This window comes from Crinia signifera, chromosome 7, assembly GCF_055691185.1.
Source record: "Crinia signifera chromosome 7, ASM5569118v1, whole genome shotgun sequence".
NCBI lineage: Eukaryota > Metazoa > Chordata > Amphibia > Anura > Myobatrachidae > Crinia > Crinia signifera.
This window is the reverse complement of record NC_139223.1, coordinates 26,886,611-26,911,208: the sequence shown is the minus strand read 5'-3', so window position 1 is coordinate 26,911,208 and position 24,598 is coordinate 26,886,611. Positions and strand designations below refer to the sequence as shown.

General features: G+C 48.0%; 2 protein-coding genes across 3 annotated transcripts in view; both read left to right on the top strand.

The window, feature by feature from the left end:
- The window catches only part of MEIOB (meiosis specific with OB-fold), a 267,025-nt gene that overhangs the window by 74,757 nt on the left and 167,670 nt on the right, over positions 1-24,598 (top strand). The gene's annotated exons all lie outside the window — the stretch shown is intronic.
- The window catches only part of HS3ST6 (heparan sulfate-glucosamine 3-sulfotransferase 6), a 70,659-nt gene continuing 59,397 nt past the window's right edge, over positions 13,337-24,598 (top strand). The window contains exon 1 of the mRNA XM_083152624.1: positions 13,337-14,429. Coding sequence (XP_083008750.1) covers positions 13,627-14,429 — 803 coding nt within the window. The 5' untranslated portion in view covers positions 13,337-13,626. The remainder of the gene's footprint in view (positions 14,430-24,598) is intronic.

Below are 24,598 nucleotides of genomic sequence, written 5' to 3'. Positions count from 1 at the left end.
AAAAATGACTTCTAGAGTCTGTCTCTCTGTGCGCAGGGGAAGGCAGGGTAAGGCAGGGGCAGCAGCAGCTGACGGGGATGGGCACCTATTAACCCCTTGGCAACGAGCTGGAACCCCTGGCAATGGAAATAATCCCCCTTGGCAACGAGCATTAACCCCTGGCAAAAAATATTAACCCCTTGGCAACACATACTAACCCCTTGGCAATGAATGAGCAAGAACCCCTGGCAATGGACATAAACACCCCCCCCCCCCCCCCCCCGGCAACAAGCAAGAACCCCTGGCAACGAACATTAACCCCCCTTGGCAATGAGTAATAACCGCTGGAAACAAATATAAACCCATTGGTAACAAGCAATAACCCCTGGCAATGGACATTAACCCCATGGCAACGAGCAAGAACCCCTGGCAACAGACATTAACCCCCCCTTGGCAACAAGCAAGAACCCCTGGCAACGGACATTAACTCCTCTTGACAACAAGCAATAACCCCTGGCAATGCATATTAACCCCTTGGTAACGGACATTAACCCCTTGGTAACGGACATTAACCCCCTTGGCAACAAGCAGGTAATTTATAATTTATTAGAAGCCTTACTGTGGGGGGCAACGTGGTGTGGGGTTCAGGGATGGCGTGTAATTACAGCTCTACCACTGGGATTATTTCACGGTGTGGGGCATATGTATAATGTCCATCACGGTGTGTGGCATATGTATAATGGGCATCATGGTGTGTGGCATATGTATAATGGGCATCTCTGTGTGTGGCATATGTATAATGGCCATCACGGTGTGTGGCATATGTATAATGGGCATCTCTGTGTGTGGCATATCTATAATGGCCATCACGGTGTTTGGCATATGTGTAATGGGCATCATGGTGTGTGGCATATGTATAATGGCCATCACGGTGTGGGGCATATGTGTAATGGGCATCACGGTGTGTGGCATATGTATAATGGCCATCACGGTGTGGGGTATATGTATAATGGGCATCACGGTGTGTGGCATATGTATATTGGGCATCACAGTGTGTGGCATATGTATAATGGCCATCACGGTGTGGGGCATATGTATAATGGGCATCACGGTGTGTGGCATATGTATAATGGGCATCACGGTGTGGGGCATAGGTATAATGAGCATCACGGTGTGGGGCATATGTGTAATGGGCATCACGGTGTGTGGCATATGTATAAGGAAGCATCACGGTGTGTGGCATATGTATAATGGAGCATCACGGTGTGTGGCATATGTATAATGGAGCATCACGGTGTGTGGCATATGTATAATGGGCATCTCTGTGTGTGGCATATGTATAATGGCCATCACTGTGTGTGGCATATGTATAATGGGCATCACAGTGTGTGGCATATGTATAATGGGCATCACAGTGTGTGGCATATGTATAATGGGGTAACGGCTGGCTCATTAAATGCGTTCAAGGCAAAGTTGGATAAACATTTACTGGAGAAAAACATCCATGGGTACAAATAAGAAATATAATTTGTCTGTAAAATACCAGAACCTACCAAATCAGCAATGGATATCTATACCAGGTTGAACTAGATGGACGCAAGTCTTTTTTCAACCTTACCTACTATGTAACTATGTAACTATGAATATGTATAATGGGCATCCCGGTGTGTGGCATATGTATAATGGAGCATTATGGTGTGTGGCATATGTAGAATGGGAATCTCTGTGTGTGGCATATGTATAATAAGCATTACGGAGTGTGGCATATGTATAATGGGCCAATTCTCTGTGTGCAGGTTGCAAAACCGCGGTATAAAGTAGTCTTTTCCTGCAATGCTGTGCCCCTTGCAGTGAGGCTACACCCCTGTATTTTAGGCGCGCGGATATTCTCCACTTTTCTGCTGGGGATTGTTATGTTACTGCCACTGTTAGGAGGAATTATATGTTTTTTTTTGTTTTGTTTTTTTTTTAACTGTAATGCCCCGCCCCTTTTGTAGCTCCTTCCACATCACCTCCCATTTTCTGCCCCCGCCCACAGTTCCTGAACCTATTTTCCTACAAAAATAGCACTGCCAATAGGTAAAGAGCAGGCGCCAAAAATAGGGTGTATGTGATTCGAGCAGCTCACACCAAGGAATAGTTAATTCCTTGAAAATATATAGACAAAAAAAAGAAGGGAAGTGGAGCGCTAAATGTTGAAAAAATAAATAAATGAAAAATGGTACCTTTTACCTATTTTAAAAAACGATCAATTGGGTATCACAAAATATATTAATATTTATTATACACCTAATAAAATAACCGATAGGTTATTGACCAATACACTTTGATAAATGTAATAATTATAAACAAATATAAGAATAGAATAAATTAAAGTATTCAAAGATAAAAAAATTCAAAGATAAAAATTGGACCGGGCAATATACTTATTGTAATCTCCCGCTTGTATGTAATTCTGAGTAGACCTGTCCTCCTTAGTTCTTTACTGGGAATTGAAATAGTGGGTGTCCATAAACCATGCTGGGATAGTTTACCGCTGTGTTTTGATGTTACTGTCTTCCAATTGTGTGACAGACTCACAGGCTGGTGGTAGGCATCCCAAGAAGTAAGATGATGGTGGTGTCCTGGAATTCTCTTCCAGTATGGGAAGCAAAAGTCTCAAACAGATAGCAACAACTTTGCAAGCCGTAGTAAGGGAGTGTTCGTACGTTATACTCCAAGGTCCAATGTAAGTAAGTCTCTGTATCCTGATGCGTTTCGTCACCCAAACTGGCACTGTTTTCAAAGGGAAAAAGTTGCCAGTTTGGGTGATGAAACGCGTCAGTATACAGAGACTTGGGTGTATTATCAGCCCCAGTATAATAGACAGCAGTATATATATATATATATATATATATATATATGGGATACGGTCACTGGGTCACCAGCAAGTAGGTTGACAAGCATTAGGTCGACACCACTAGGTCGACATGAAGGTAGGTCGACATGTAGGTAGGTCGACATGACTTTAGGTTGACATGCAGGAAGGTTGACATGCCTTTAGGTCGACAGGGTCATTAGGTCGACATGGGGAAGGTCAACAGTCAAAAGGTCAACATGGTTTTTTTTTACTGTTTTTTGGCGCCGACATGTGTCGACAATCAGTATTTTATGCCCTACCATCCACTAGGGCTTGGTGGGAGAGTAAAATGGTGTGCTGAGCCATGCGAGGGCACACAGTGCTACATTTTAGTCTTTATGTTGACTGTGTAGACATTTGGGGGGGGAACAAACCCCCCCCCCCCCCCCCAAAAAAAAAAACATTTGACTTTTTTACTGTCGACCTTGCCCATGTCGACCTAATGACCCTGTTGACCTTACCCATGTTGACCTAATGACCCTATCGACCTTACCCATGTCGACCTTTAGTTATGTTGATCTTTCTGTATGTCTGCCTTAAGCCATGTCGACCTAGTGGTGTCAACCTAATGCTTGTCGACCTACTTGCTGGTCATCCAATGATCCATACATATATACGGGCGCTCTTCACACCGTCGTAAGGGTATGCGCCCCCTTAACTTGTCAACGTATTTATTGGGGATGCAGTCAAAATCCCGATAGGGTCATAATACCAACATTTAAAATCCCGACAAGGACAAAATCCCGACATTTAAAATGCCGACAAGGTCAAAATACCGACATATAGAATGTACAGGTGAAACAGTCAACATGACTTTGTGTCGACAGGTTGCGAGGTCGACATGTGCCGACAGGCGGTATTTCATGCCCTACCATCCACTAGGGCATGGAGGGAGAATAAAATAGTGTGCCGAGAACAGCGAGGCACCGTGCCCGAAGCATTGCGAGCGATGCCAGGGGCTGCAGCTGACTTCCCACTGTGTCCATGTCGACCGTGTCAACATTCGGGGCAAAAAAAAAAAGGTGAAAAAACCCATGTCGACCCTGCTACCTGTCGACACAAAGTCATGTTGACTGTTTCACCTGTACATTCTATATGTCGGTATTTTGACCTTGTCGGCATTTTAAATGTCGGGATTTTGTCCTTGTCGGGATTTTGAACTTCGGGATTTCATACCGAATCCATTTATTGCGAGGGTGAGGGTTGGGTGCTATGGGCCAGGGGGGTGCTTGGGAAGTGTGGTGGGCGGGGGAGTGGTGGGTGATTAGCAGTTGCGGTTGTGGTGCATGTGCGGGGTGTGGTTTGGTTAGGTGCAGGGTGGCATGTGGGTGTTGTGGGTGGTGGAGGAGCGTGTGTGTGCGCTAGTTGGGTTGGGGATGGATAGCGGGGTGTGTGGCGGTGTTGGTGGGGTGGGCCCCTGGATGGTGTGGGTGAGGGATGCTATCTGTGCATGATGTGGATGGAGGAGAGGCTGGTGTGCAGTGGGGGAGGGGCGGGGTGGGTGTACTGTGGGTGGTGGAGGTGTACACCCGAACCAGTCCATGTTTTGCAAGTGGGTACTCGAGGGGTGGGTGTGGTGGTATTGTAGGTAGGTGTAGTGGTGGCGGGGGTGTGGGTGGGGTCAGGGCCGGCGCCACCACTAGGCAGTGTTAGGCATTTGCCTAGGGCGCCGGCCACTGAGGGGCGGTAGTTGGGAGCAGGGCAGGAGGGAGAGCTGGAGGTCTGGCTTAGCGGGCAGGAGGGAGGGCTCGCTGCGCTGTGTGCAGTTCAGTCCCGGACCCCGGTGCATGTTAACTGACATTTTCCTCCACCCGCACCGCGTACAGCCGCTCAGCCGGGCAGCGTCTGAGGGTGAGCCAAGTGCTCAGCGCTGCCCGGCTGAGCGGCTGTACACGGTGCAGGTGGAGGAAGATGTCAGTCACACTGCGCCGGGACTGAACTGCGAGGCCTCCCTCCTGCCCGATAAGCCAGACCTCCAGCTCTCCCTCCCGCCCGCTGTGCTAGACCCGAGCTCCTGAAGGGTGAGTATGTACACATACTGGGTGGTTGCAGTTAAACATGTGGTGGATTTCCGTTTGGGTGGTGTGGGTTTGTGAGGTGAGGGTGTGCACAGGTTGAGTGATGGGCAGTTGTGGGGGTGCTGTGGGTGCTGGGGGATGGGTGGGTGGGTACCGTGGATGGGGGTTTTGGGTGCACAATTATGCTTGGGATGCTGGCGTGGGAAAGCATCGAGGAGGGGTGGAGGGCACTGGCGGTAGATAGGCGGGGGGGAACCTGGCGGGGGTTTTAGGAGGTGCACTGGTGACACGGTCGGGAGAATGGAGGGGGTGGCAATGCGGTTTGGGATGCTGCTGGGGGATTGTGGGGAGGGGGGGCTGGGGAACCTGACGGGGGAATGAGGAGGTGCTCTGGTGACACAGCGGGGAGAATGAAGGGGGGGCGGTCTGGCGTGGTGGTTGGGGATGCTGCTGGGGGATAATTGGGGCTGAGGCACCATGAGGAGGTGTGCTGGTAACAGTGCCGGGAGAGCGCAGGGGTGGGGTGGCAGTGCAGATTGGGATGCTGTGGGGTGGTTGCTGACGGGGATTGAGACGGGCCTGGGGACCTGGGCAGGGGGGGTGGCTGTGGAGCCTGGCATGGCAGTGAGGAGTGGTGCTGGGGACACTGGTGGGAGAGGGGGGTGGGCCTGACAGGACCCTGCCACACACAACTATAGCAGAATGCTCCCCCCCGGCTTTTGGCTGTACCTGTACGGACGGGGCGCCTCCCCCCACCCGTGTTTGGCCAAGGTGCTGCTTCGGCCGGTCAGTCCCCCCTCCCCCTACCCGTGTCCTGGCAGAGTGCTTGGGGGTGGGGGTGCGGGCAGAACCGCTGCTTCGGGGGGGGGGGCGTTTGCTGTCAGAACCGCTGCTCCAGCTGGTTGGGGGTGCGGTCATAACGGGGGGGGGGGAGTGGTGTGTGCGGGCAGACCCGCCGTCCGCGCCTGCGTGGGGGGGGGGGGGGAGACCCGCTGCTCACCTACATCAGTTGGGTGGGGGGCGGTTTTTTCCAAGGGGGTGGTGCTGTGTATAACGCTGGCCATTTCCCTAGGGGGGCAAGTTTCTGTATAAGCTGGGCAGGGTGGGGGGAACCTTTGTGTGTATAATGCTGTCAATCACTCTTGTAACCCCGCCCAGATTTATGCACACACAGGGGATGAGTGACAGATCTGGCTAAATATATAAGAGATACCTGCTAATGATAGCTGACGAAGAGCTGTGCCCTGTACAGTACAGCAGTATATATATATATACCTGGTAGTAATAGCTGAGGGTGAGCTGTGTCCTGTACAGTACAGCAGGATGTATATACCTGGTAGTAATAGCTGAGGGTGAGCTGTGTCCTGTACAGTACAGCAGTATATATATACCTGGTAATGATATCTGAGGGTGATCTGTACCCTGTACAGTACAGCAGTATATATATACCTGGTAGTGATAGCTGAGGGTGAGCTGTGCCCTGTACAGTACAGCAGTATATATATACCTGGTAGTAATAGCTGAGGGTGAGCTGTGTCCTGTACAGTACAGCAGTATATATATACCTGGTAGTAATACCTGAGGGTGAGCTGTGCCCTGTACAGTACAGCAGTATATATAATATACCTGGTAATGATATCTGAGGGTGAGCTGTGTCCTGTACAGTACAGCAGTATATATATACCTATAGAGATAGCTGAGGGTGAGCTGTGTCCTGTACAGTACAGCAGTATATATATATACCTGGTAGTGATAGCTGAGGGTAAGCTGTGCCCTGTACAGTACATCAGTAAATATATATACCTGGTAGTGATAGCTGAGGGTGAGCTGTGCCCTGTACAGTACATCAGTATATATATATATATATATATATATATATATATATATATATACCTGGTAATGATATCTGAGGGTGGGCTGTGTCCTGTACAGTACAGCAGTATGTATATACTTGGTAGTGATAGCTGAGGGTGAGCTGTGCCCTGTACAGTACAGCAGTATATATATACCTGGTAGTAATACCTGAGGGTGAGCTGTGCCCTGTACAGTACAGCAGTATATATATACCTATAGTGATAGCTGAGGGTGAGCTGTGTCCTATACAGTACAGCAGTATATATATATATATATATATATATATATATATATATCTGGTAGTGATAGCTGAGGGTGAACTGTGCCCTGTACAGTACAGCAGTATATATATACCTGGTAGTGATAGCTGAGGGTGAGCTGTGCCCTGTACAGTACATCAGTATATATATATACCTGGTAGTAATAGCTGAGGGTGAGCTGTGCCCTGTACAGTACAGCAGTATATATATATATATATATATATATATATATATATATATATATATATATATATATATATACCTGGTAGTGATGGGTGAGCCGTGCACTGTACAGTACAGCAGTATATATATACCTGGTAATGATATCTGAGGGTGAGCTGTGTCCAATACAGTACAGCAGTATATATATATATACCTGGTAGTAATAGCTGAGGGTGAGCTGTGCCCTGTACAGTACAGCAGTATATATATACCTGGTAGTAATACCTGAGGGTGAGCTGTGCCCTGTACAGTACAGCAGTATATATAATATACCTGGTAATGATATCTGAGGGTGAGCTGTGTCCTGTACAGAACAGCAGTATATATATACCTATAGTGATAGCTGAGGGTGAGCTGTGCCCTGTACAGTACAGCAGTATATATATACCTGGTAGTGATAGCTGAGGGTGAGCTGTGCCCTGTACAGTACATCAGTATATATATATACCTGGTAATGATATCTGAGGGTGGGCTGTGTCCTGTACAGTACAGCAGTATGTATATACTTGGTAGTGATAGCTGAGGGTGAGCTGTGCCCTGTACAGTACAGCAGTATATATATACCTGGTAGTAATACCTGAGGGTGAGCTGTGCCCTGTACAGTACAGCAATATATATATACCTATAGTGATAGCTGAGGGTGAGCTGTGTCCTATACAGTACAGCAGTATATATATATACCTGGTAATGATATCTGAGGGTGAGCTGTGTCCTGTACAGTACAGCAGTATATATATACCTGGTAGTAATAGCTGAGGGTGAGCTGTGTCCTGTACAGTACAGCAGAATATATATACCTGGTAGTGATACCTGAGGGTGAGCTGTGCCCTGTACAGTACAGCAGTATATATAATATACCTGGTAATGATATCTGAGGGTGAGCTGTGTCCTGTACAGTACAGCAGTATATATATACCTATAGTGATAGCTGAGGGTGAGCTGTGTCCTATACAGTACAGCAGTATATATATACCTGGTAGTGATAGCTGAGGGTGAGCTGTGCCCTGTACAGTACAGCAGTATATATATACCTGGTAGTGATAGCTGAGGGTGAGCTGTGCCCTGTACAGTACATCAGTATATATATATACCTGGTAATGATATCTGAGGGTGGGCTGTGTCCTGTACAGTACAGCAGTATGTATATACTTGGTAGTGATAGCTGAGGGTGAGCTGTGCCCTGTACAGTACAGCAGTATATATATACCTGGTAGTAATACCTGAGGGTGAGCTGTGCCCTGTACAGTACAGCAGTATATATATACCTATAGTGATAGCTGAGGGTGAGCTGTGTCCTATACAGTACAGCAGTATATATATATATATATATATATATATATATATATATATACCTGGTAGTGATAGCTGAGGGTGAACTGTGCCCTGTACAGTACAGCAGTATATATATACCTGGTAGTGATAGCTGAGGGTGAGCTGTGCCCTGTACAGTACAGCAGTATATATATACCTGGTAGTAATAGCTGAGGGTGAGCTGTGCCCTGTACAGTACAGTAGTATATATATACCTGGTAATGATATCTGAGGGTGAGCTGTGTCCAATACAGTACAGCAGTATATATATACCTGGTAGTAATAGTTGAGGGTGAGCTGTGCCCTGTACAGTACAGCAGTATATATATACCTGGTAGTAATACCTGAGGGTGAGCTGTGCCCTGTACAGTACAGCAGTATATATAATATACCTGGTAATGATATCTGAGGGTGAGCTGTGTCCTGTACAGTACAGCAGTATATATATATACCTGGTAGTGATAGCTGAGGGTGAGCTGTGCCCTGTACAGTACAGCAGTATATATATATACCTGGTAGTGATAGCTGAGGGTGAGCTGTGCCCTGTACAGTACAGCAGTATATATATATACCTGGTAATGATATCTGAGGGTGGGCTGTGTCCTGTACAGTACAGCAGTATGTATATACTTGGTAGTGATAGCTGAGGGTGAGCTGTGCCCTGTACAGTACAGCAGTATATATATACCTGGTAGTAATAGCTGAGGGTGAGCTGTGTCCTGTACAGTACAGCAGAATATATATACCTGGTAGTGATACCTGAGGGTGAGCTGTGCCCTGTACAGTACAGCAGTATATATAATATACCTGGTAATGATATCTGAGGGTGAGCTGTGTCCTGTACAGTACAGCAGTATATATATACCTATAGTGATAGCTGAGGGTGAGCTGTGTCCTATACAGTACAGCAGTATATATATATATATATATATACCTGGTAGTGATAGCTGAGGGTGAGCTGTGCCCTGTACAGTACAGCAGTATATATATACCTGGTAGTGATAGCTGAGGGTGAGCTGTGCCCTGTACAGTACATCAGTATATATATATACCTGGTAATGATATCTGAGGGTGGGCTGTGTCCTGTACAGTACAACAGTATGTATATACTTGGTAGTGATAGCTGAGGGTGAGCTGTGCCCTGTACAGTACAGCAGTATATATATACCTGGTAGTAATACCTGAGGGTGAGCTGTGCCCTGTACAGTACAGCAGTATATATATACCTATAGTGATAGCTGAGGGTGAGCTGTGTCCTATACAGTACAGCAGTATATATATATATATATATATATATACCTGGTAGTGATAGCTGAGGGTGAACTGTGCCCTGTACAGTACAGCAGTATATATATACCTGGTAGTGATAGCTGAGGGTGAGCTGTGCCCTGTACAGTACAGCAGTATATATATACCTGGTAGTAATAGCTGAGGGTGAGCTGTGCCCTGTACAGTACAGTAGTATATATATACCTGGTAATGATATCTGAGGGTGAGCTGTGTCCAATACAGTACAGCAGTATATATATACCTGGTAGTAATAGTTGAGGGTGAGCTGTGCCCTGTACAGTACAGCAGTATATATATACCTGGTAGTAATACCTGAGGGTGAGCTGTGCCCTGTACAGTACAGCAGTATATATAATATACCTGGTAATGATATCTGAGGGTGAGCTGTGTCCTGTACAGTACAGCAGTATATATATACCTGGTAGTGATAGCTGAGGGTGAGCTGTGCCCTGTACAGTACAGCAGTATATATATATACCTGGTAGTGATAGCTGAGGGTGAGCTGTGCCCTGTACAGTACAGCAGTATATATATATATACCTGGTAATGATATCTGAGGGTGGGCTGTGTCCTGTACAGTACAGCAGTATGTATATACTTGGTAGTGATAGCTGAGGGTGAGCTGTGCCCTGTACAGTACAGCAGTATATATATACCTGGTAGTAATACCTGAGGGTGAGCTGTGCCCTGTACAGTACAGCAGTATATATATACCTATAGTGATAGCTGAGGGTGAACTGTGTCCTATACAGTACAGCAGTATATATATATATATATATATAAATATATATATACCTGGTAGTGATAGCTGAGGGTGAGCTGTGGCCTGTACAGTACATCAGTATATATATATACCTGGTAGTGATAGCTGAGGGTGAGCTGTGCCTTGTACAGTACAGCAGTATATATATATATATATATACCTGGTAATGATATCTGAGGGTGAGCTGTGTCCTGTACAGTACAGCAGTATGTATATACCTGGTAGTGATAGCTGAGGGTGAGCTGTGTACTGTACAGTACAGCAGTATATATACCTGGTAGTGATAGCTGAGGGTGAGCTGCGCCCAGAGGCGTAGCGAGCCCGGAGCCGGCGGAGCACACGCTCCGGGCGCAGGAAGCTAGCCTGGCGCCGGAGCTGTGCCGGCACCGCCAGCTCGCTCGCCCGCCTCCGCCGTTGCCCTGCCCGCTCCCCTGCGAGAGACGTGCTGCTGCTGCGGCGGCTATGTAAAATTCACAACACGTCTCCCGCACGCTGGACCGCTAGCCAATGGGCGCTTGCGGTCCAAAAGCCAATCAACTGGTGGCTGCTGGACCGCGAGCGCCTATTGGCTAGCGGTCCAGCGGGAGATATGAATTTTACATAGCAGCAGTGCGCGTCTCTCTCCCGGACACAGCGGGGAGCCAGGAGGAGGGGAGGGAGGGAGGGGTGGACACGACGCAGCGCAGCACAGCACAGCACAGCAGGGGGAGGGGTGAGGTAAGGTGCACCCTCCTACCCTGCTGCATCCACCCTGCATCACCCGCGCACCCACCCACCCTGCTGCACAAACCCACCCACCCTGCTGCAACCAAACACCCACCCACCCAGCTGCACAAACCCACCCTGCTGCACAAACCCACCCACCCTGCTGCAAGCAGCCACCCACCCACCCTGCTGCAACCACCCACCCACCCACCCTGCTGCAACCACCCACCCAGCTGCACAACCCCACCCTGCTGCACAAACTCACCCACCCTGCTGCAAGCAGCCACCCACCCACCCTGCTGCACAAACCCACCCTGCTGCACAAACCCACCCACCCTGCTGCAAGCACACACCCACCCACCCTGCTGCACCCACCCACCAACCGTCCCACCCTGCTGCACCCACCCACCCTGCGGCACCAACCCACCAATCCGCCCACCCTGCTGCACCCACCCACCCTTTTGCACCCACCCACCCTGCTGCACTAACCCACCCACCCTGCTGCAAGCACACACCCACCCACCCTGCTGCACCCACCAACCATCCCACCCTGCTGCACCCACTCACCCTACGGCACCAAACAACCCTCCCAGCCTGCTGCACCCACCCACCGACCCTACCACCCTGCTGCACCCATCCTCCCACCTTGCTGCACAGCGGCCGGGAGCGGGCCGCTGCACAGTTCTGCACCCCTGGGCAACGAGCAAATTCAGTCCCCCTTGGCATCGAGCATGAAGCCCCTTGGCATTGAGCATGAAGCCCCTGGCATTGAGCATCTAGGTAAGTGGCACTTATGTGTCAAATGTGTAATGGGCATTGCGGAGTGTTGTATAGTATGTCATGGGCATTGCGTAGTGTTATATAGTATGTCATGGGCATTGCGGTGTGTTATATAGTATGTCATGGGCATTGCAGAGTGTTATATAGCATGTCATGGGCATTGCGGTGTGTTATATAGTATGTCATGGGCATTGCGTAGTGTTATATAGTATGTCATGGGCATTGCGGTGTGTTATATAGTATGTCATGGGCATCATGTGTGGGCTTATGTGTAATTGGAATTACAAAGTTCACTAAAATGTGCAATGGGCATTACGGTGTGTGGTATAATGTTGGTCTGTGCCAACTTTTCACTGCGCAGGAGCCTCACCTATGACATATTGGGGGGGCGCAAAACATGCCCTTGCTCCGGGCGCCATGGCACCTAACTACACCACTGGCTGCGCCCTGTACAGTACAGCAGTATATATACCTGGTAGTGATAGCTGAGGGTGAGCTGCGCCCTGTACAGTACAGCAGTATATATATACCTGGTAGTGATAGCTGAGGGAGAGCTGTGCCCTGTACAGTACAGCAGTATATATATACTTGGTAGTGATAGCTGAGGGTGAGCTGTGTACTGTACAGTACAGCATTATATATATACCTGGTAGTGATAGCTGAGGGAGAGCTGTGCCCTGTACAGTACAGCAGTACAGGTCGAGTATCCCGTATCCGAATATCCGTTATCCGAATTATTCCGAAATACGGACATTCCAGAAAGTGAAAAAAATTTTTTTTTTGCTAAAAACTCACTGGGGACATTTGTAACAGCACTACTGAGGACATGATATGTAACTGGCACTATATATGTACAAGAAAATGATTGCTTGGCATTCAAATTCAGTGCTGGGATAGTACACACATTTTGTTTCACGTTTTGAAACCTTGTTTTTTGAACAAATAAAATATATTTGTGTGTATTTTATGTGGTAATAAAATATATTTGTGTGTATATTATGTGTTTATACAGCATAAATGCAAGATACTTCAAAATACATCATTGAAATATTAAAATATTCCAAAATACGGAATAATCCGTTATCCAAAATTCTCCTGGTCCCGAGCATTTTGGATACGGGATACTCAACCTGTATATATATACCTGGTAGTGATAGCTGAGGGTGAGCTGCGCTGCGCTGCTTGCTGCCTGCTATGGGAGGGTCCGCACAGCCTCCAGCCCCCGGCACTCCCCCTCCATCCCCGGCATGGTAGTATAGTAGTAGTGAGTGAGAGAGCCCATGTGTGGGGCAGGACCTGCACCCTGCTGCTGTCAGTGCCAGCCACCTGTGCGACCTCCCTTCCCCCCGGACCCTGCCTGTATCACATCGCTGCCCCGCTGCTGCCGCACAGGATGCTGATGTATCACGCTGCGAGCTGCAGAGCACGGCTACCCCGCAGGATCACCCGGCAGTGAGAGCAGTGGGGGCAGCTTAGGGTTCCGTGCCCAGGACACCGGTGTGCCATGTCTGCCCCCTGCATACCTCCCGGTCCCCGGTCCCACTCATGGGATGCGGCACCCTAACGCCTCGGATCGCTGCTGGGCACCTGGGGGCACTGCGGGCACAGCCCAGGGTCTCCCTCCTGCTGACTATGATCTTCCTCTTCACCTTCTTCTTCTACTGCCTCAGCGGCTCCTGCTGCGACCCTCAGCCAGGCGTGGGACCATTGCGCTCAGCGCAGCCGGAGGCGCAAGTGCGCTCTGCCTCCATGGACTTGCTGCGCCCGGGATCTGAGCAAAGAGACAGCTTGCGCCCGGGATCTGAGCAAAGACACGGCTTGCGCCCGGGATCTGAGCAAAGACACGGCTTGCGCCCGGGATCTGAGCAAAGAGACGGCTTGCGCCCGGGATCTGAGCAAAGAGACAGCTTGCGCCCGGGATCTGAGCAAACAGACAGCTTGCGCCCGGGATCTGAGCAAAGAGACAGTTTGCGCACGGGATCTGCGCATAGAAGCAACTTGAGTCCAGGATCTGCGCATAGGGACACTTTGCGCCCAGGATCTGCGCATAGGAGCAACTTGCGCCCTGTTTCACCAAGCTCTGCTGTTTTGGATGGTGAGCAGTCATTGGGCACCCGGGGCAAGACAAACAGGACCTCAGCGCCCACAACACCCCACAGCCCCGGGGCTGCCTCCTTCCACACCAGCTTTGGGAGCAAGAAGTTCCCCCAGGCAATCATTGTGGGGGTGAAGAAGGGGGGGACCCGTGCCCTACTGGAATTCCTGAGGGTGCACCCAGATGTCCGGGCACTGGGGGCTGAGCCCCACTTCTTTGACAGGTGCTATGACAAGGGCATGGAGTGGTACAGGTAAGCAGCCTGGCAGCAGGATAAGGGGTGATATCTATCTATCTATCTATCTATCTATCTATCTATCTATCTACGTTGGGTAAGGCATGTTGGGTACGGCACGTTGGGTAAAGCACTTTGGTCACGGCACGTGGGGTACAGCAGGTTGGGTACAGCAGGTTGGTAAGGTATGTTGGGTAAGGCATGTTGGGTACAGCAGGTTGGGTAAGGCATGTTGGATATGGCATGTTGGGTACAGCAGGTTGGGACGGCATGTTGGGTACAGCAGGTTGGGTATGGCATGTTGGGTACAGCAGGTTGGTACGGCATGTTGGGTACGGCAGGTTGGGTACAGCATGTTGGGTACATCAGGTTGGGTACGGCAGGTTGGGTACGGCAGGTTGGGTACGTCCGGTTGGGTACAGCATGTTGGGTACAGCATGTTGGGTACAGCAAGTTGGGTACGGCATGTTGGGTACGGCAGGTTGGGTACAGCAGGTTGGGTACAGCATGTTGGGTACAGCAGGTTGGGTACGGCAGGTTGGGTACGGCAGGTTGGGTACGGCATGTTGGGTACGGCAGGTTGGGTACAGCATGTTGGGTACATCAGGTTGGTTACGGCAGGTTGGGTACGGCAGGTTGGGTACAGCAGGTTGGGTACAGCAAGTTGAGTACAGCAGGTTGGGTACAGCAAGTTGGGTACCCCTTTGTCCTTAGGTGGTCAATGAGTGAAGTAGACTCATTAAATGGTATCACACTATTTTTGCCATTTTTTGTATTCCTTTTTCGGGAGAGTCTACTTCACTCATTGACCACCTAAGGACAAAGGGGTACCCAATTTGGTGATACAGAAATCTACTATACTGAGGCGGAGAAGAGGAACGTTGCTGTACAAAGAGGGATGTATGGTATTTATTTGTATACCTTGGCTATCGTATAGATTTGGGAGAAGAGGATCGTACCTCATTTTCAAGGGAGGTATCATCCTACTAAAGCACCAGTGGAGGGGACAATCTACCTCTTTTGTTTTCTGTGCAACCCTTATACCCAATGGGCTTCGGTTTTTTATATATATATTTTTTCATTTCTGAGTGACAGCGTCACTTGCAGTTTGCAAAAGCAAGAGAATCGCAGTTGCATTTGCGTACACACATTTGCGCAGTTGCATTGCGTAGACCCCTCCTACATGCCTGGCCTGTAACCCGCCGGGTCAGCCTTTATTGCTGTGGGTCACATTGAGGGCCAGATTCAGTAAAGCAAAAATGCAAGTAATTTTAGCACACCATGGGCCTAATTCAGACCTGATCTCTGGGCTGTTAATTTTTCGGAGCCCTCCGCTCAGGTATACGTTGCCCAGCCAGAGTGATATCCCACACTGTGCATGGCTATAAATTGCTTAGCACAGCCTGCTGAAATTAGCTGGATCAGCTACAAATCCACCATGTAATGATTCCCCAGTGTGCGCAGTCTGTGCGTAGCCCAGGACTTACTCAGCGGCTGTGATAGAATCAGGCTGATCGGGGGCGGAGCTGACATCACATGACTTCCCCTCACACACCTGGCCACGCCTGCGTATTCCCTGACACTCCCAGATAACAGCTGCTCACCATGTAATGATTCCCCAGTGTGTGCAGTCTGTGTGTAGCCCAGGACTTACTCAGGGGCTGCGATAGAAACAGTCTGATCGGAGGCGGAGCCGACATCACATGACTTCCCCTAAAACGCCTGGGCACCAGTGGCGTGCAATGGGACGAGGCACAGCCTTTCCTGTCATACTAGCGCATATGCCAGAGTTTTGAGTTTATAAAGTATATAAAAAAATACAAAGAATATATTTATAAAAAAACTCTTATTTTTATTATTCTAATAATTTTTTTTATAGTCAAAAACTGTGGAGTAAAAAGTCTATGGCAGTTGAGGCAGTGCCTCACCTACAGTGCCTCACCTGCAGTGCCTCACCTGTCGACCTTTTCTGCACATCTCTTATCAAAACTCAGCGAATCTCCAGCAGTGTATACTGCTGCACATGTGTATAATGCCGGCAATTACCCCATGGCTCATATATTGTGTGCGTATCTGGCTCTGGTACTTCCCAGGGACCCCTCAGCCATTTACCACACTGTACAACCCTGCTGGCTACGCCTGTGTTTTATCTCACACTCCCAGAAAACGTCCGGTTAACGCTCTTAATCTCCAGTTTCTTGTCACAAATTGCGTAGGCCAGCGATAAAACAAAGTAGCGGGATTTCATTGCGTATCCGCCGGCATGTGCAGTCTATCAATAATCGCGAATTTGCAGCTGTGCGACCAGCTCTGAATTAGGCCCCATGCTGCAAAGCAGGTAGTGCAAAATGTATCTTATTTCTGTTCAGGCTAAATATTGTCTGCTTTTGCATGTAGCCCACAGATGTTAAACAGCTTAATATGTACACTGCAATTTAGATTTGTTTTTGAATACACCCCACCCAGATCTAACTCTCTCTGCATGTGTTACGTGTGCCCCATCTGCAGTGCAGCATAGCTTTAGCCAGTTGTTTTTTTTTTTTTTTTTGCATTGTTTGCAAATATGAATCAGGCCCTTAGTACATAGATGGGACATTTTTCTGTTTAAAATTGAAAAGTCCGCCGCTATAAGGATTGTTATTATTGCGTCAGTTCCCTTATTTGCTATGGTAAAAGGTCCATCAGTTAGCCAGACCCTGAAATACTGTAGCAGCAAACACTGCCATCTCCGAGATTTATATGCCACCCTGGGTTGGTGTCAGACACTTTGCCATTCAGTGCAATGTATCAGCGCATAGGGATGTGAGAACTATTATCTGAGTACCTGGGTGACAGCAGCCTCAGACATGCCGCATGAAAATGAGGAGGAACGGCGGACGGTTTGCAACTGCTAAACCGTGACGTCAGTACTGTATCACAGAGCTCAGTGTAGCAGCGCGGAACATCTCATTACATCTTACGGAGTGCAGAGCGTTATATACTGCTGTAGGGTATATGTTATTGCACCACAGTATCAACTGTCTATATATTTAAAAGGCTAACTACTCTATGAGGTGAAGTACCACAAGTGACCACTAGGGGGCCACTCGAAGGACCACATTACTCCTTTGTGTGCTAAAAAGATTTCATAACAGAAAGTGAAAGCAAATTTTGTAGGGACACTGATCTGTTTCAAACTTGATGGATATGGAGAGAGGGAGCTATGGAGGACAGAGATTGGAGGTAGGAGCAGATAGGGACTGGGGGCAGAAGTGGAGAGTTTGTGGGCTAAAAACTGTCACGGTTCAAAGGGAAAGTACATTGCAGAAGCTGCCATTTTGACAGGCTTTTAGCTAGTATCTAAATGACAGTTTGACGCACATTGAGGTCAGCCAGCTTCTAACTGTCATTTTCAAGCACAGCCTGTAACATGACAGTTGGGAGCTGGGTGGCTGGTACTTGTTGCTCCCCACGTTATCTCTCACCAGGGCTTAGTAAATAGACTCTATTGTCTGTATATAGCATTTCTAATTCAATACATGTATTTCTGTATTGCTTCAATCAGGTTTGTTCTCCCCAGGGTAACATTACTGTTTTTTTCTTTTGGTTACAATGTAACAAAATTCTCAAATTCCTTCTTTCCAAAAGAAAATGACAAAACTTGTGTAAGAGCAGGTAGATTCAATTCCCCCTCTGGCCTGTAGGTGGAGATGCAGAGTCTTTTTCATTCATGAAATCTACAAGGCCGGATCACAGTGTACAGTACAGTTACGTGTGATTGGAAGGTCTATTGTACTGTATGTTAACATAATATATGGTACACATATCAAAACTGTAATGCTAACAACAATGGTACAGTACACCTGACCTTAGCAATAATTCTGGGCTTGCTCTGTCGGGTGCGCTAAATATGCATGTATATTTATTTATTAACAGTTTCTTATATAGCGCACACATATTCTGCAGCGCTTTACAGAGAATATTTGAACATTCACATCCGTCCCTGCACCAGAGGAGCTTACACTCTATATTCCCTACCACATATACACGCACACACAGACATTCTAGGGTTAATTTGTTGGAAGCCAAATGTATATGCTATGTATATGTATGTATGTGTATATATATATATATATATATATATTTATTATATTGACTACATCTTAATAATATATTTAAAAATCCTACACTGGAAATGGCATTGCTTTGAGTAATTAATCTATGGGATACAAAAATAAATTGGTACAGTACTCCTAGAACTTGACCTATATGAAATGCATGTACAGGCTGATTTTGTGTAAGGAGCAGAGTAAGAAAAATGCCAGTGACTGCACCTGGATGAACCACACTGCACTGCAGGGGGGGGGGGGGGGGCTGCTTTTGCATGTTGCCCACACATGAAGGACATTTTTATACCCCTTTCACATTGCAGCTTTAACACGGTATATAGCCATTTTTTTACCGGGACAGCTGCAATGTGAAAGCTCCATTGTCAATTTACCGGTTACAGAATACCGGTATTTTGAAACGTGTTAAAAGCAGGATCCTACACGTTTAAATAAGTGATGGCAAAAAACGGCATTGGAATGGTAATACCCCTTTCAGACCGCACTTAAACGGGTAATATACCATTTAAGCTATGCGGTGTGAAAGGGGTTAAGGCTGTCTGACCCATTTTTTTTTAAAACGTTTCAAATTACCGGGTCAATGCCGTTTATGCGATGTGAAAGCAGCTTAAGTTTAACAGTGCTAGTTAGATTTCAGTTTCCCAAATCTAACTTTCTCTGCACTTGTAACATCTGCCCCCCTGAAGTGCAGCATGGCATTGCCCAGGTGTATCGTTTTGCTTTACTCTGAATTTAGACCCAGCTCCATAATGCAGTAGTAACAAGTAGTAACAGTTGTGCAGTTTGGCCGTACGCATGTTCAGGGGCATTGAGACAGCCATACTTGGCCACTCAACTGGATTACCCAGGAGGCTCCAGAAAATCAGGTGACGCTCCCAGCCACCTAGAAAATTGGGGAGACATGGCCACACCCACTCTGGAGGTGACTTGTTCCCTAGGCTGCGACTATACGTAGCCGAACGAACAGGCATGAATCAGGCCCATTATGCTGAGTCCAGTCTCCGCTGTAACGTCTCTCCAGCAGATGTTATACATTGTGGAGGAAAAGCTCACTTTTACAGTGTTTGCAGAATCAAACGTTTCCCATAGTATTGTAATAATTAATAGCGTTTGATCTTCCGTGTGTGTCCCTGCCAAACGGCTTTATAAGGCTAAAATAAAGCGACTGTTATTTAAGCAGCAGATAGAGGCCATGAATAGCCCAAGCCCCAGCAGGAAGTCTCTGGCCTGCGATTTTATGTGGTCATTGTATAGCGGGAGAGCTGGGTTTGATTTCTCTCACCCGCATCTCCAGTTCTTACTTTTCCGCTGCCAAAAACGTGATAACAATACTACATTTTACGGGCTGTACGGATATTACGCCTTGGTGTTCATTGGTCTCAGATGGCTGCAGCTTGAAGCCAGATATTCAGAGAGATCTTTGCTGATTGTGGTTGTTGATTGGAGGTTAAAGGGCTTCTCCGTTACAATAACGTGTGTCTGCGCTGTAATGTCCACAGTTAGGACAGAAGGTGGCTTACACTGTGTAACGGTAACCCCTATCGATTGTATAAAAGCTAATTGCTAGTGGTTGCTGGGGTTTTGTATTTTAGATTGTAAGCTCTTGGGAACAGGGATTTCAGTCCTCTTGTTTTAACCTTTCTCTTAAGGTGCGCACACACGGATAGATTTGGCCAACAATCTGGGCATTACCGAACGATTGAAACAACCAATCGCTGAAAATGTTCTGTGTGTATGAACGATATATCGGACGATGCGCGTACTCGCCGTTCGTTCGTAGAGGTCGATGATTTTTCCTGCATGCAGAAAGATCAGCGACCAATCGTTAGCGATGTGTACCAATCAAGTTTCTTGTGTATGCAGGATGAACGATTTGGTAAAGCTGATTGACTGGCTCCCTCTCCCTCCACCATCGTTACAGATCAATCCTTCATGTATGATCGTTTGTACAATCGTTCATCAACTCGTTTGTCCAGGAGTTCTGAGGAAATCGTTAACAAGATTGTATCGTTTGCCAAATCGCTCCGTGTGTACGCACCTTTACACTCTAACTGAGTAGCTATATATATATATCTCTATATATAAAAGGCTAGCAACTCCTCACCTCTATGCGGTGAAGTACCACCAGTGACCACTAGAGGCCACTCGATGGACCACATTACTCCTTTGTGTGCTAAAAGATGTCATAACATACAGTGAAATCAAAGTTTGTATTTACAGTATTTATATTATATTGACAAAGGGCGCCAGACAGGGTTGCCTACTTTCTGGCTGGGGGGGGGGGGGGCGCTGATGGGGTGGAGGTTTGGTCAGCACGACCATTCAATGCCGATAGTTCAGGCATTGCACAACAGGGGGCAGGGCTACAAAGACGCGATTCATGTAATTTTCTCCCACGGACCCCCTGCCGAGGGGAGACTGGCCACATTGCGGGAGGCTTGCCCCCCTTTCTGGGGGGGCTGTAGGGGGATCCGATTTCCTAATACGCAGGGACCGGCCATTCCGGGAGGGTAGGCAACCCTAGCCCCAAACCTAATTATGGGCCACAGATGGTGGCTCCTGAGGCATGCCAGTGAGTCAGTTTGGATTGGCAGTGGCAGCCCCCCTCTGGATCCGCCACTGATGGGCCCCTATCACTGTATCACTGTCAACCTGTAGGGGTGGTAGTCGGTCGCTCATATGTATGAAGGTGATGATAAGTGTGAGAGTGGTGCTCGGCTGTTACAGTAAAGAAGTACAGCCCCAGACTGAGAGCGGAGAATGCCGCGGGAGGGCGATGTTCCCGAAATAGAAAGTAACCAGGACTTTCCACTATCCCTGGGGTGGACGGCTGAACAATTCCGCAATTATCAAATCATCACAAATACTCAATTTTGATTTTAGAAAAACACAGGTCACGCTCATGTTTTGAAATGTTTATTACTTAACGTTATTAATGGACACATTAAGCCTCAGATCATGTGATCGTGTTTTGTTGATGACGCACGAGTAATAGGTACCGCCAGGTCTAAGCTCTGCTGGGCTGCAGGCTGCGGCCTAGTCTGTGGCGAATGTTATCTGGGTCTCTGCACAGACCAAATGTCTCAGACTCCAGCAGTGTGAGAACTCCTCGTTCCTTAAGGCCCCCATACACTAGCCGATTTTGGTCAGATTTCAGCCAGATCAGTCGGATCTGGCCGAAATCGGACCAAAATCGGCTAGTTTTGATGTCCCCTTAGATCCGATGCGCGGTCCCGTGCGCATCGGATCTGCGTCGGGTGGTCGGACCTGCTGCACGTCCGACCACCCGACTTGGGACCTAGTGGGGCGGTGGAGGGAGCAGGGGGGGCTGGGGACGCTGCGGGGGACACGTCTGTGTCCCCCGCTGCTGGGGACAGCGTCTGTGCAGCGAGAAGGTAGAGGGAGCAGGGGGGGCTGGAGACGCTGCGGGGGACACAGGCTGCATAGAGCCGGGCAGGGGGAGCCGGCCGGGAGCTGTCAGTAATGAATAAAAAAAAAAGCCCATACAATGAATGGGCGGCCTGTGATTGGCTGAGCGCTCTCTCAGCCAGTCAGCAATTGGCTGAGAGAGCGCTCAGCAGCCAATCACAGGCTGCCCATTCATTGTATGGGCTTTTTTTTTTATTCATTACTGACAGCTCCCGGCCGTCTCCCCCTGCCCGGCTCTATGCAGCCTGTGTCCCCCGCAGCGTCTCCAGCCCCCCCTGCTCCCTCTACCTTCTCGCCGCACAGACGCTGTCCCCAGCAGCGGGGGACACAGACGTGTCCCCCGCAGCGTCTCCAGCCCCCCCTGCTCCCTCTACCTTCTTGCCGCACAGACGCTGTCCCCCGCAGCGTCCCCAGCCCCCCTGCTCCCACCAGCTCTCACCTCTTAGCCCCCCACCCCCCACCCCCCTGCTCCCCGGGTTTTTTACATGTGATAAATCGAGACGATTTATCACATGTAAAAAATGGCACATCAAGTGCCAATCTAATCAAGCTCCCCCGGGGAGCAGCCGGGGAAGCTCAGGGGGAAGTCGGGGGCGACTTGTCCTAAGGACAAGTCGCCCTAGTGTATGGGGGCCTTTAATGTCCGACGCGATTCTCGGTTCAGCGCGCGCCTTATTCTGTAAACTTGTCATGCTTTGATTTATATCAGTATTTTATTGTATATATTTCTGCTTGTTATAGTTGTTTAGTCACAGATGTGGCAGATCAAACAGATGAGGATATGTAATGTATAATAATGTCTGTACGTCCCTGTGCTTCCCTGAATTGCTTCTTTAAAGAAGTGTTACAGTCTAAAGGGGCGCACAGACGCAGCGAGCGCTGGCTTTACACGCGGGCAATAGCGCCGCACTGGACTGCGCCTCACCATCACTGCATGGGATACACAGGGAGCAATGAGTGCACCATTTCTAAGCAGTTTACTTAGAATTAGGGCTGAAATCGCCCTGTGTGTATGCACCTTTACAGTCTAAGAACCCATTGTGCTGGTGTGTGTAACACCCTCCAAAGCAAACATTAAACATACAGATTGTGTGGTTATATCTGCTGAATGTAACACTTCCATCTGCTACATAACTGACAGTACATAGTTACGTAGTTACATAGTTACGTACACATTCTCATTATTTGTCATTTTGAAAAAAAAAAAAATGTCTCCTGCCCCCAATGTGTGACATTTGCCAATATTTACCTGGGGAAAGACATTTCTTCTTCTTATTATTATATTTTATTTGTGAGGCGCCACAAGTGGTTGGCAGCGCCGTACAGGGGGCACACATTAGAACAATACAGGGTGCACAGGACTAAACATAACAGCAACCGAAACCCTAAACCAGAGCACAGGCAACAATTCCCAGCACAATTCCCAGTACACAATACAGCTGAGGTGTAGGGAAGCAAAGGAATAGAGATGACCATCGCTGATTCCTAATGACCAATGTAGAATAGTTTTGCCATCGATGGGGAGAACCAGATGGTTTCCCTCTGTCTTTGGCACAGCATAACTGAATCGGGTTTTTTTGTAACGTTGAAATTCGAGGCAAAAAAACTAGAAAAAATGTTTTTAGTCCACAGACTCTCCACCCCTCACCACCACCCCCACCCCCACAACCAGTCCCTAGCTGCTCCTACCTCCAATCTGTCTTCACATCCAGCAAGTGTGGAAGAGATCATTGTCCCTGCAAAAATTGCATTCACTTTCTGTTATGACATCTTTTAGCAGACAAATAAGCAATTTGGTCCCTCGAGTGGCCTCTAGAGGCACAGAGGTGAGGAGTAGATAGATAGATAGATAGATAGATAGATAGATAGATAGATAGATAGATAGATAGATATTTGCGGATATATTGTTTTCAGGGGTTAGCCACAAATATTGCGCATTCGATACCTGCTGTGCTGCATATTTGCCAACATTTGAAAATGAGTTTTAGGGAGATTATAGTTGGTAGTAGAGTTTTGCAAAGCAAACCATTGAGGGGGCGTGTCATGCTCCACCCACAGGGCGTGTCTAGTTCCATATATTGAGAGATTGTGAAAAGAGATTGTGAACGTGGCACCTAGAAGCGTGGGTGAATCTGAGGGGAATCTTTTATAATGAGTTATATCCACATGTAGATGAGCCCCAAAGCAGTTAGTAAGAGATACTATACTTGGTAAAGTGCTGGGAAATGGTGCTGATGATTCAATGTAAATGTATCTGTCTCTCATTCCTTTTTTCCCCAAAAATGTACCAGTGTAATGTGGGCTAGGTGACACGAGGGAGATTGCTAGACTAATGAGGGAGAGAGGGAGATTGCTGCTATTTCAGGGAGTCTCCTGCAGAATGCATGAGGGGAGGTAACTATAATGTAACAGTGTAATGTGGGCTAGGTGACATGAGGGAGATTGCTAGACTAATGAGGGAGAGAGGGAGATTGCTGCTATTTGAGGGAGTCTCCTGCAGAATGCAGGAGGGGAGGTAACTATGATGTAACAGTGTAATGTGGGCTAGGTGACATGAGGCAGATAGCTAGACTAATGAGGGAGAGAGGGAGATTGCTGCTATTTGAGGGAGTCTCCTGCAGAATGCAGGAGGGGAGGTAACTATGATGTAAC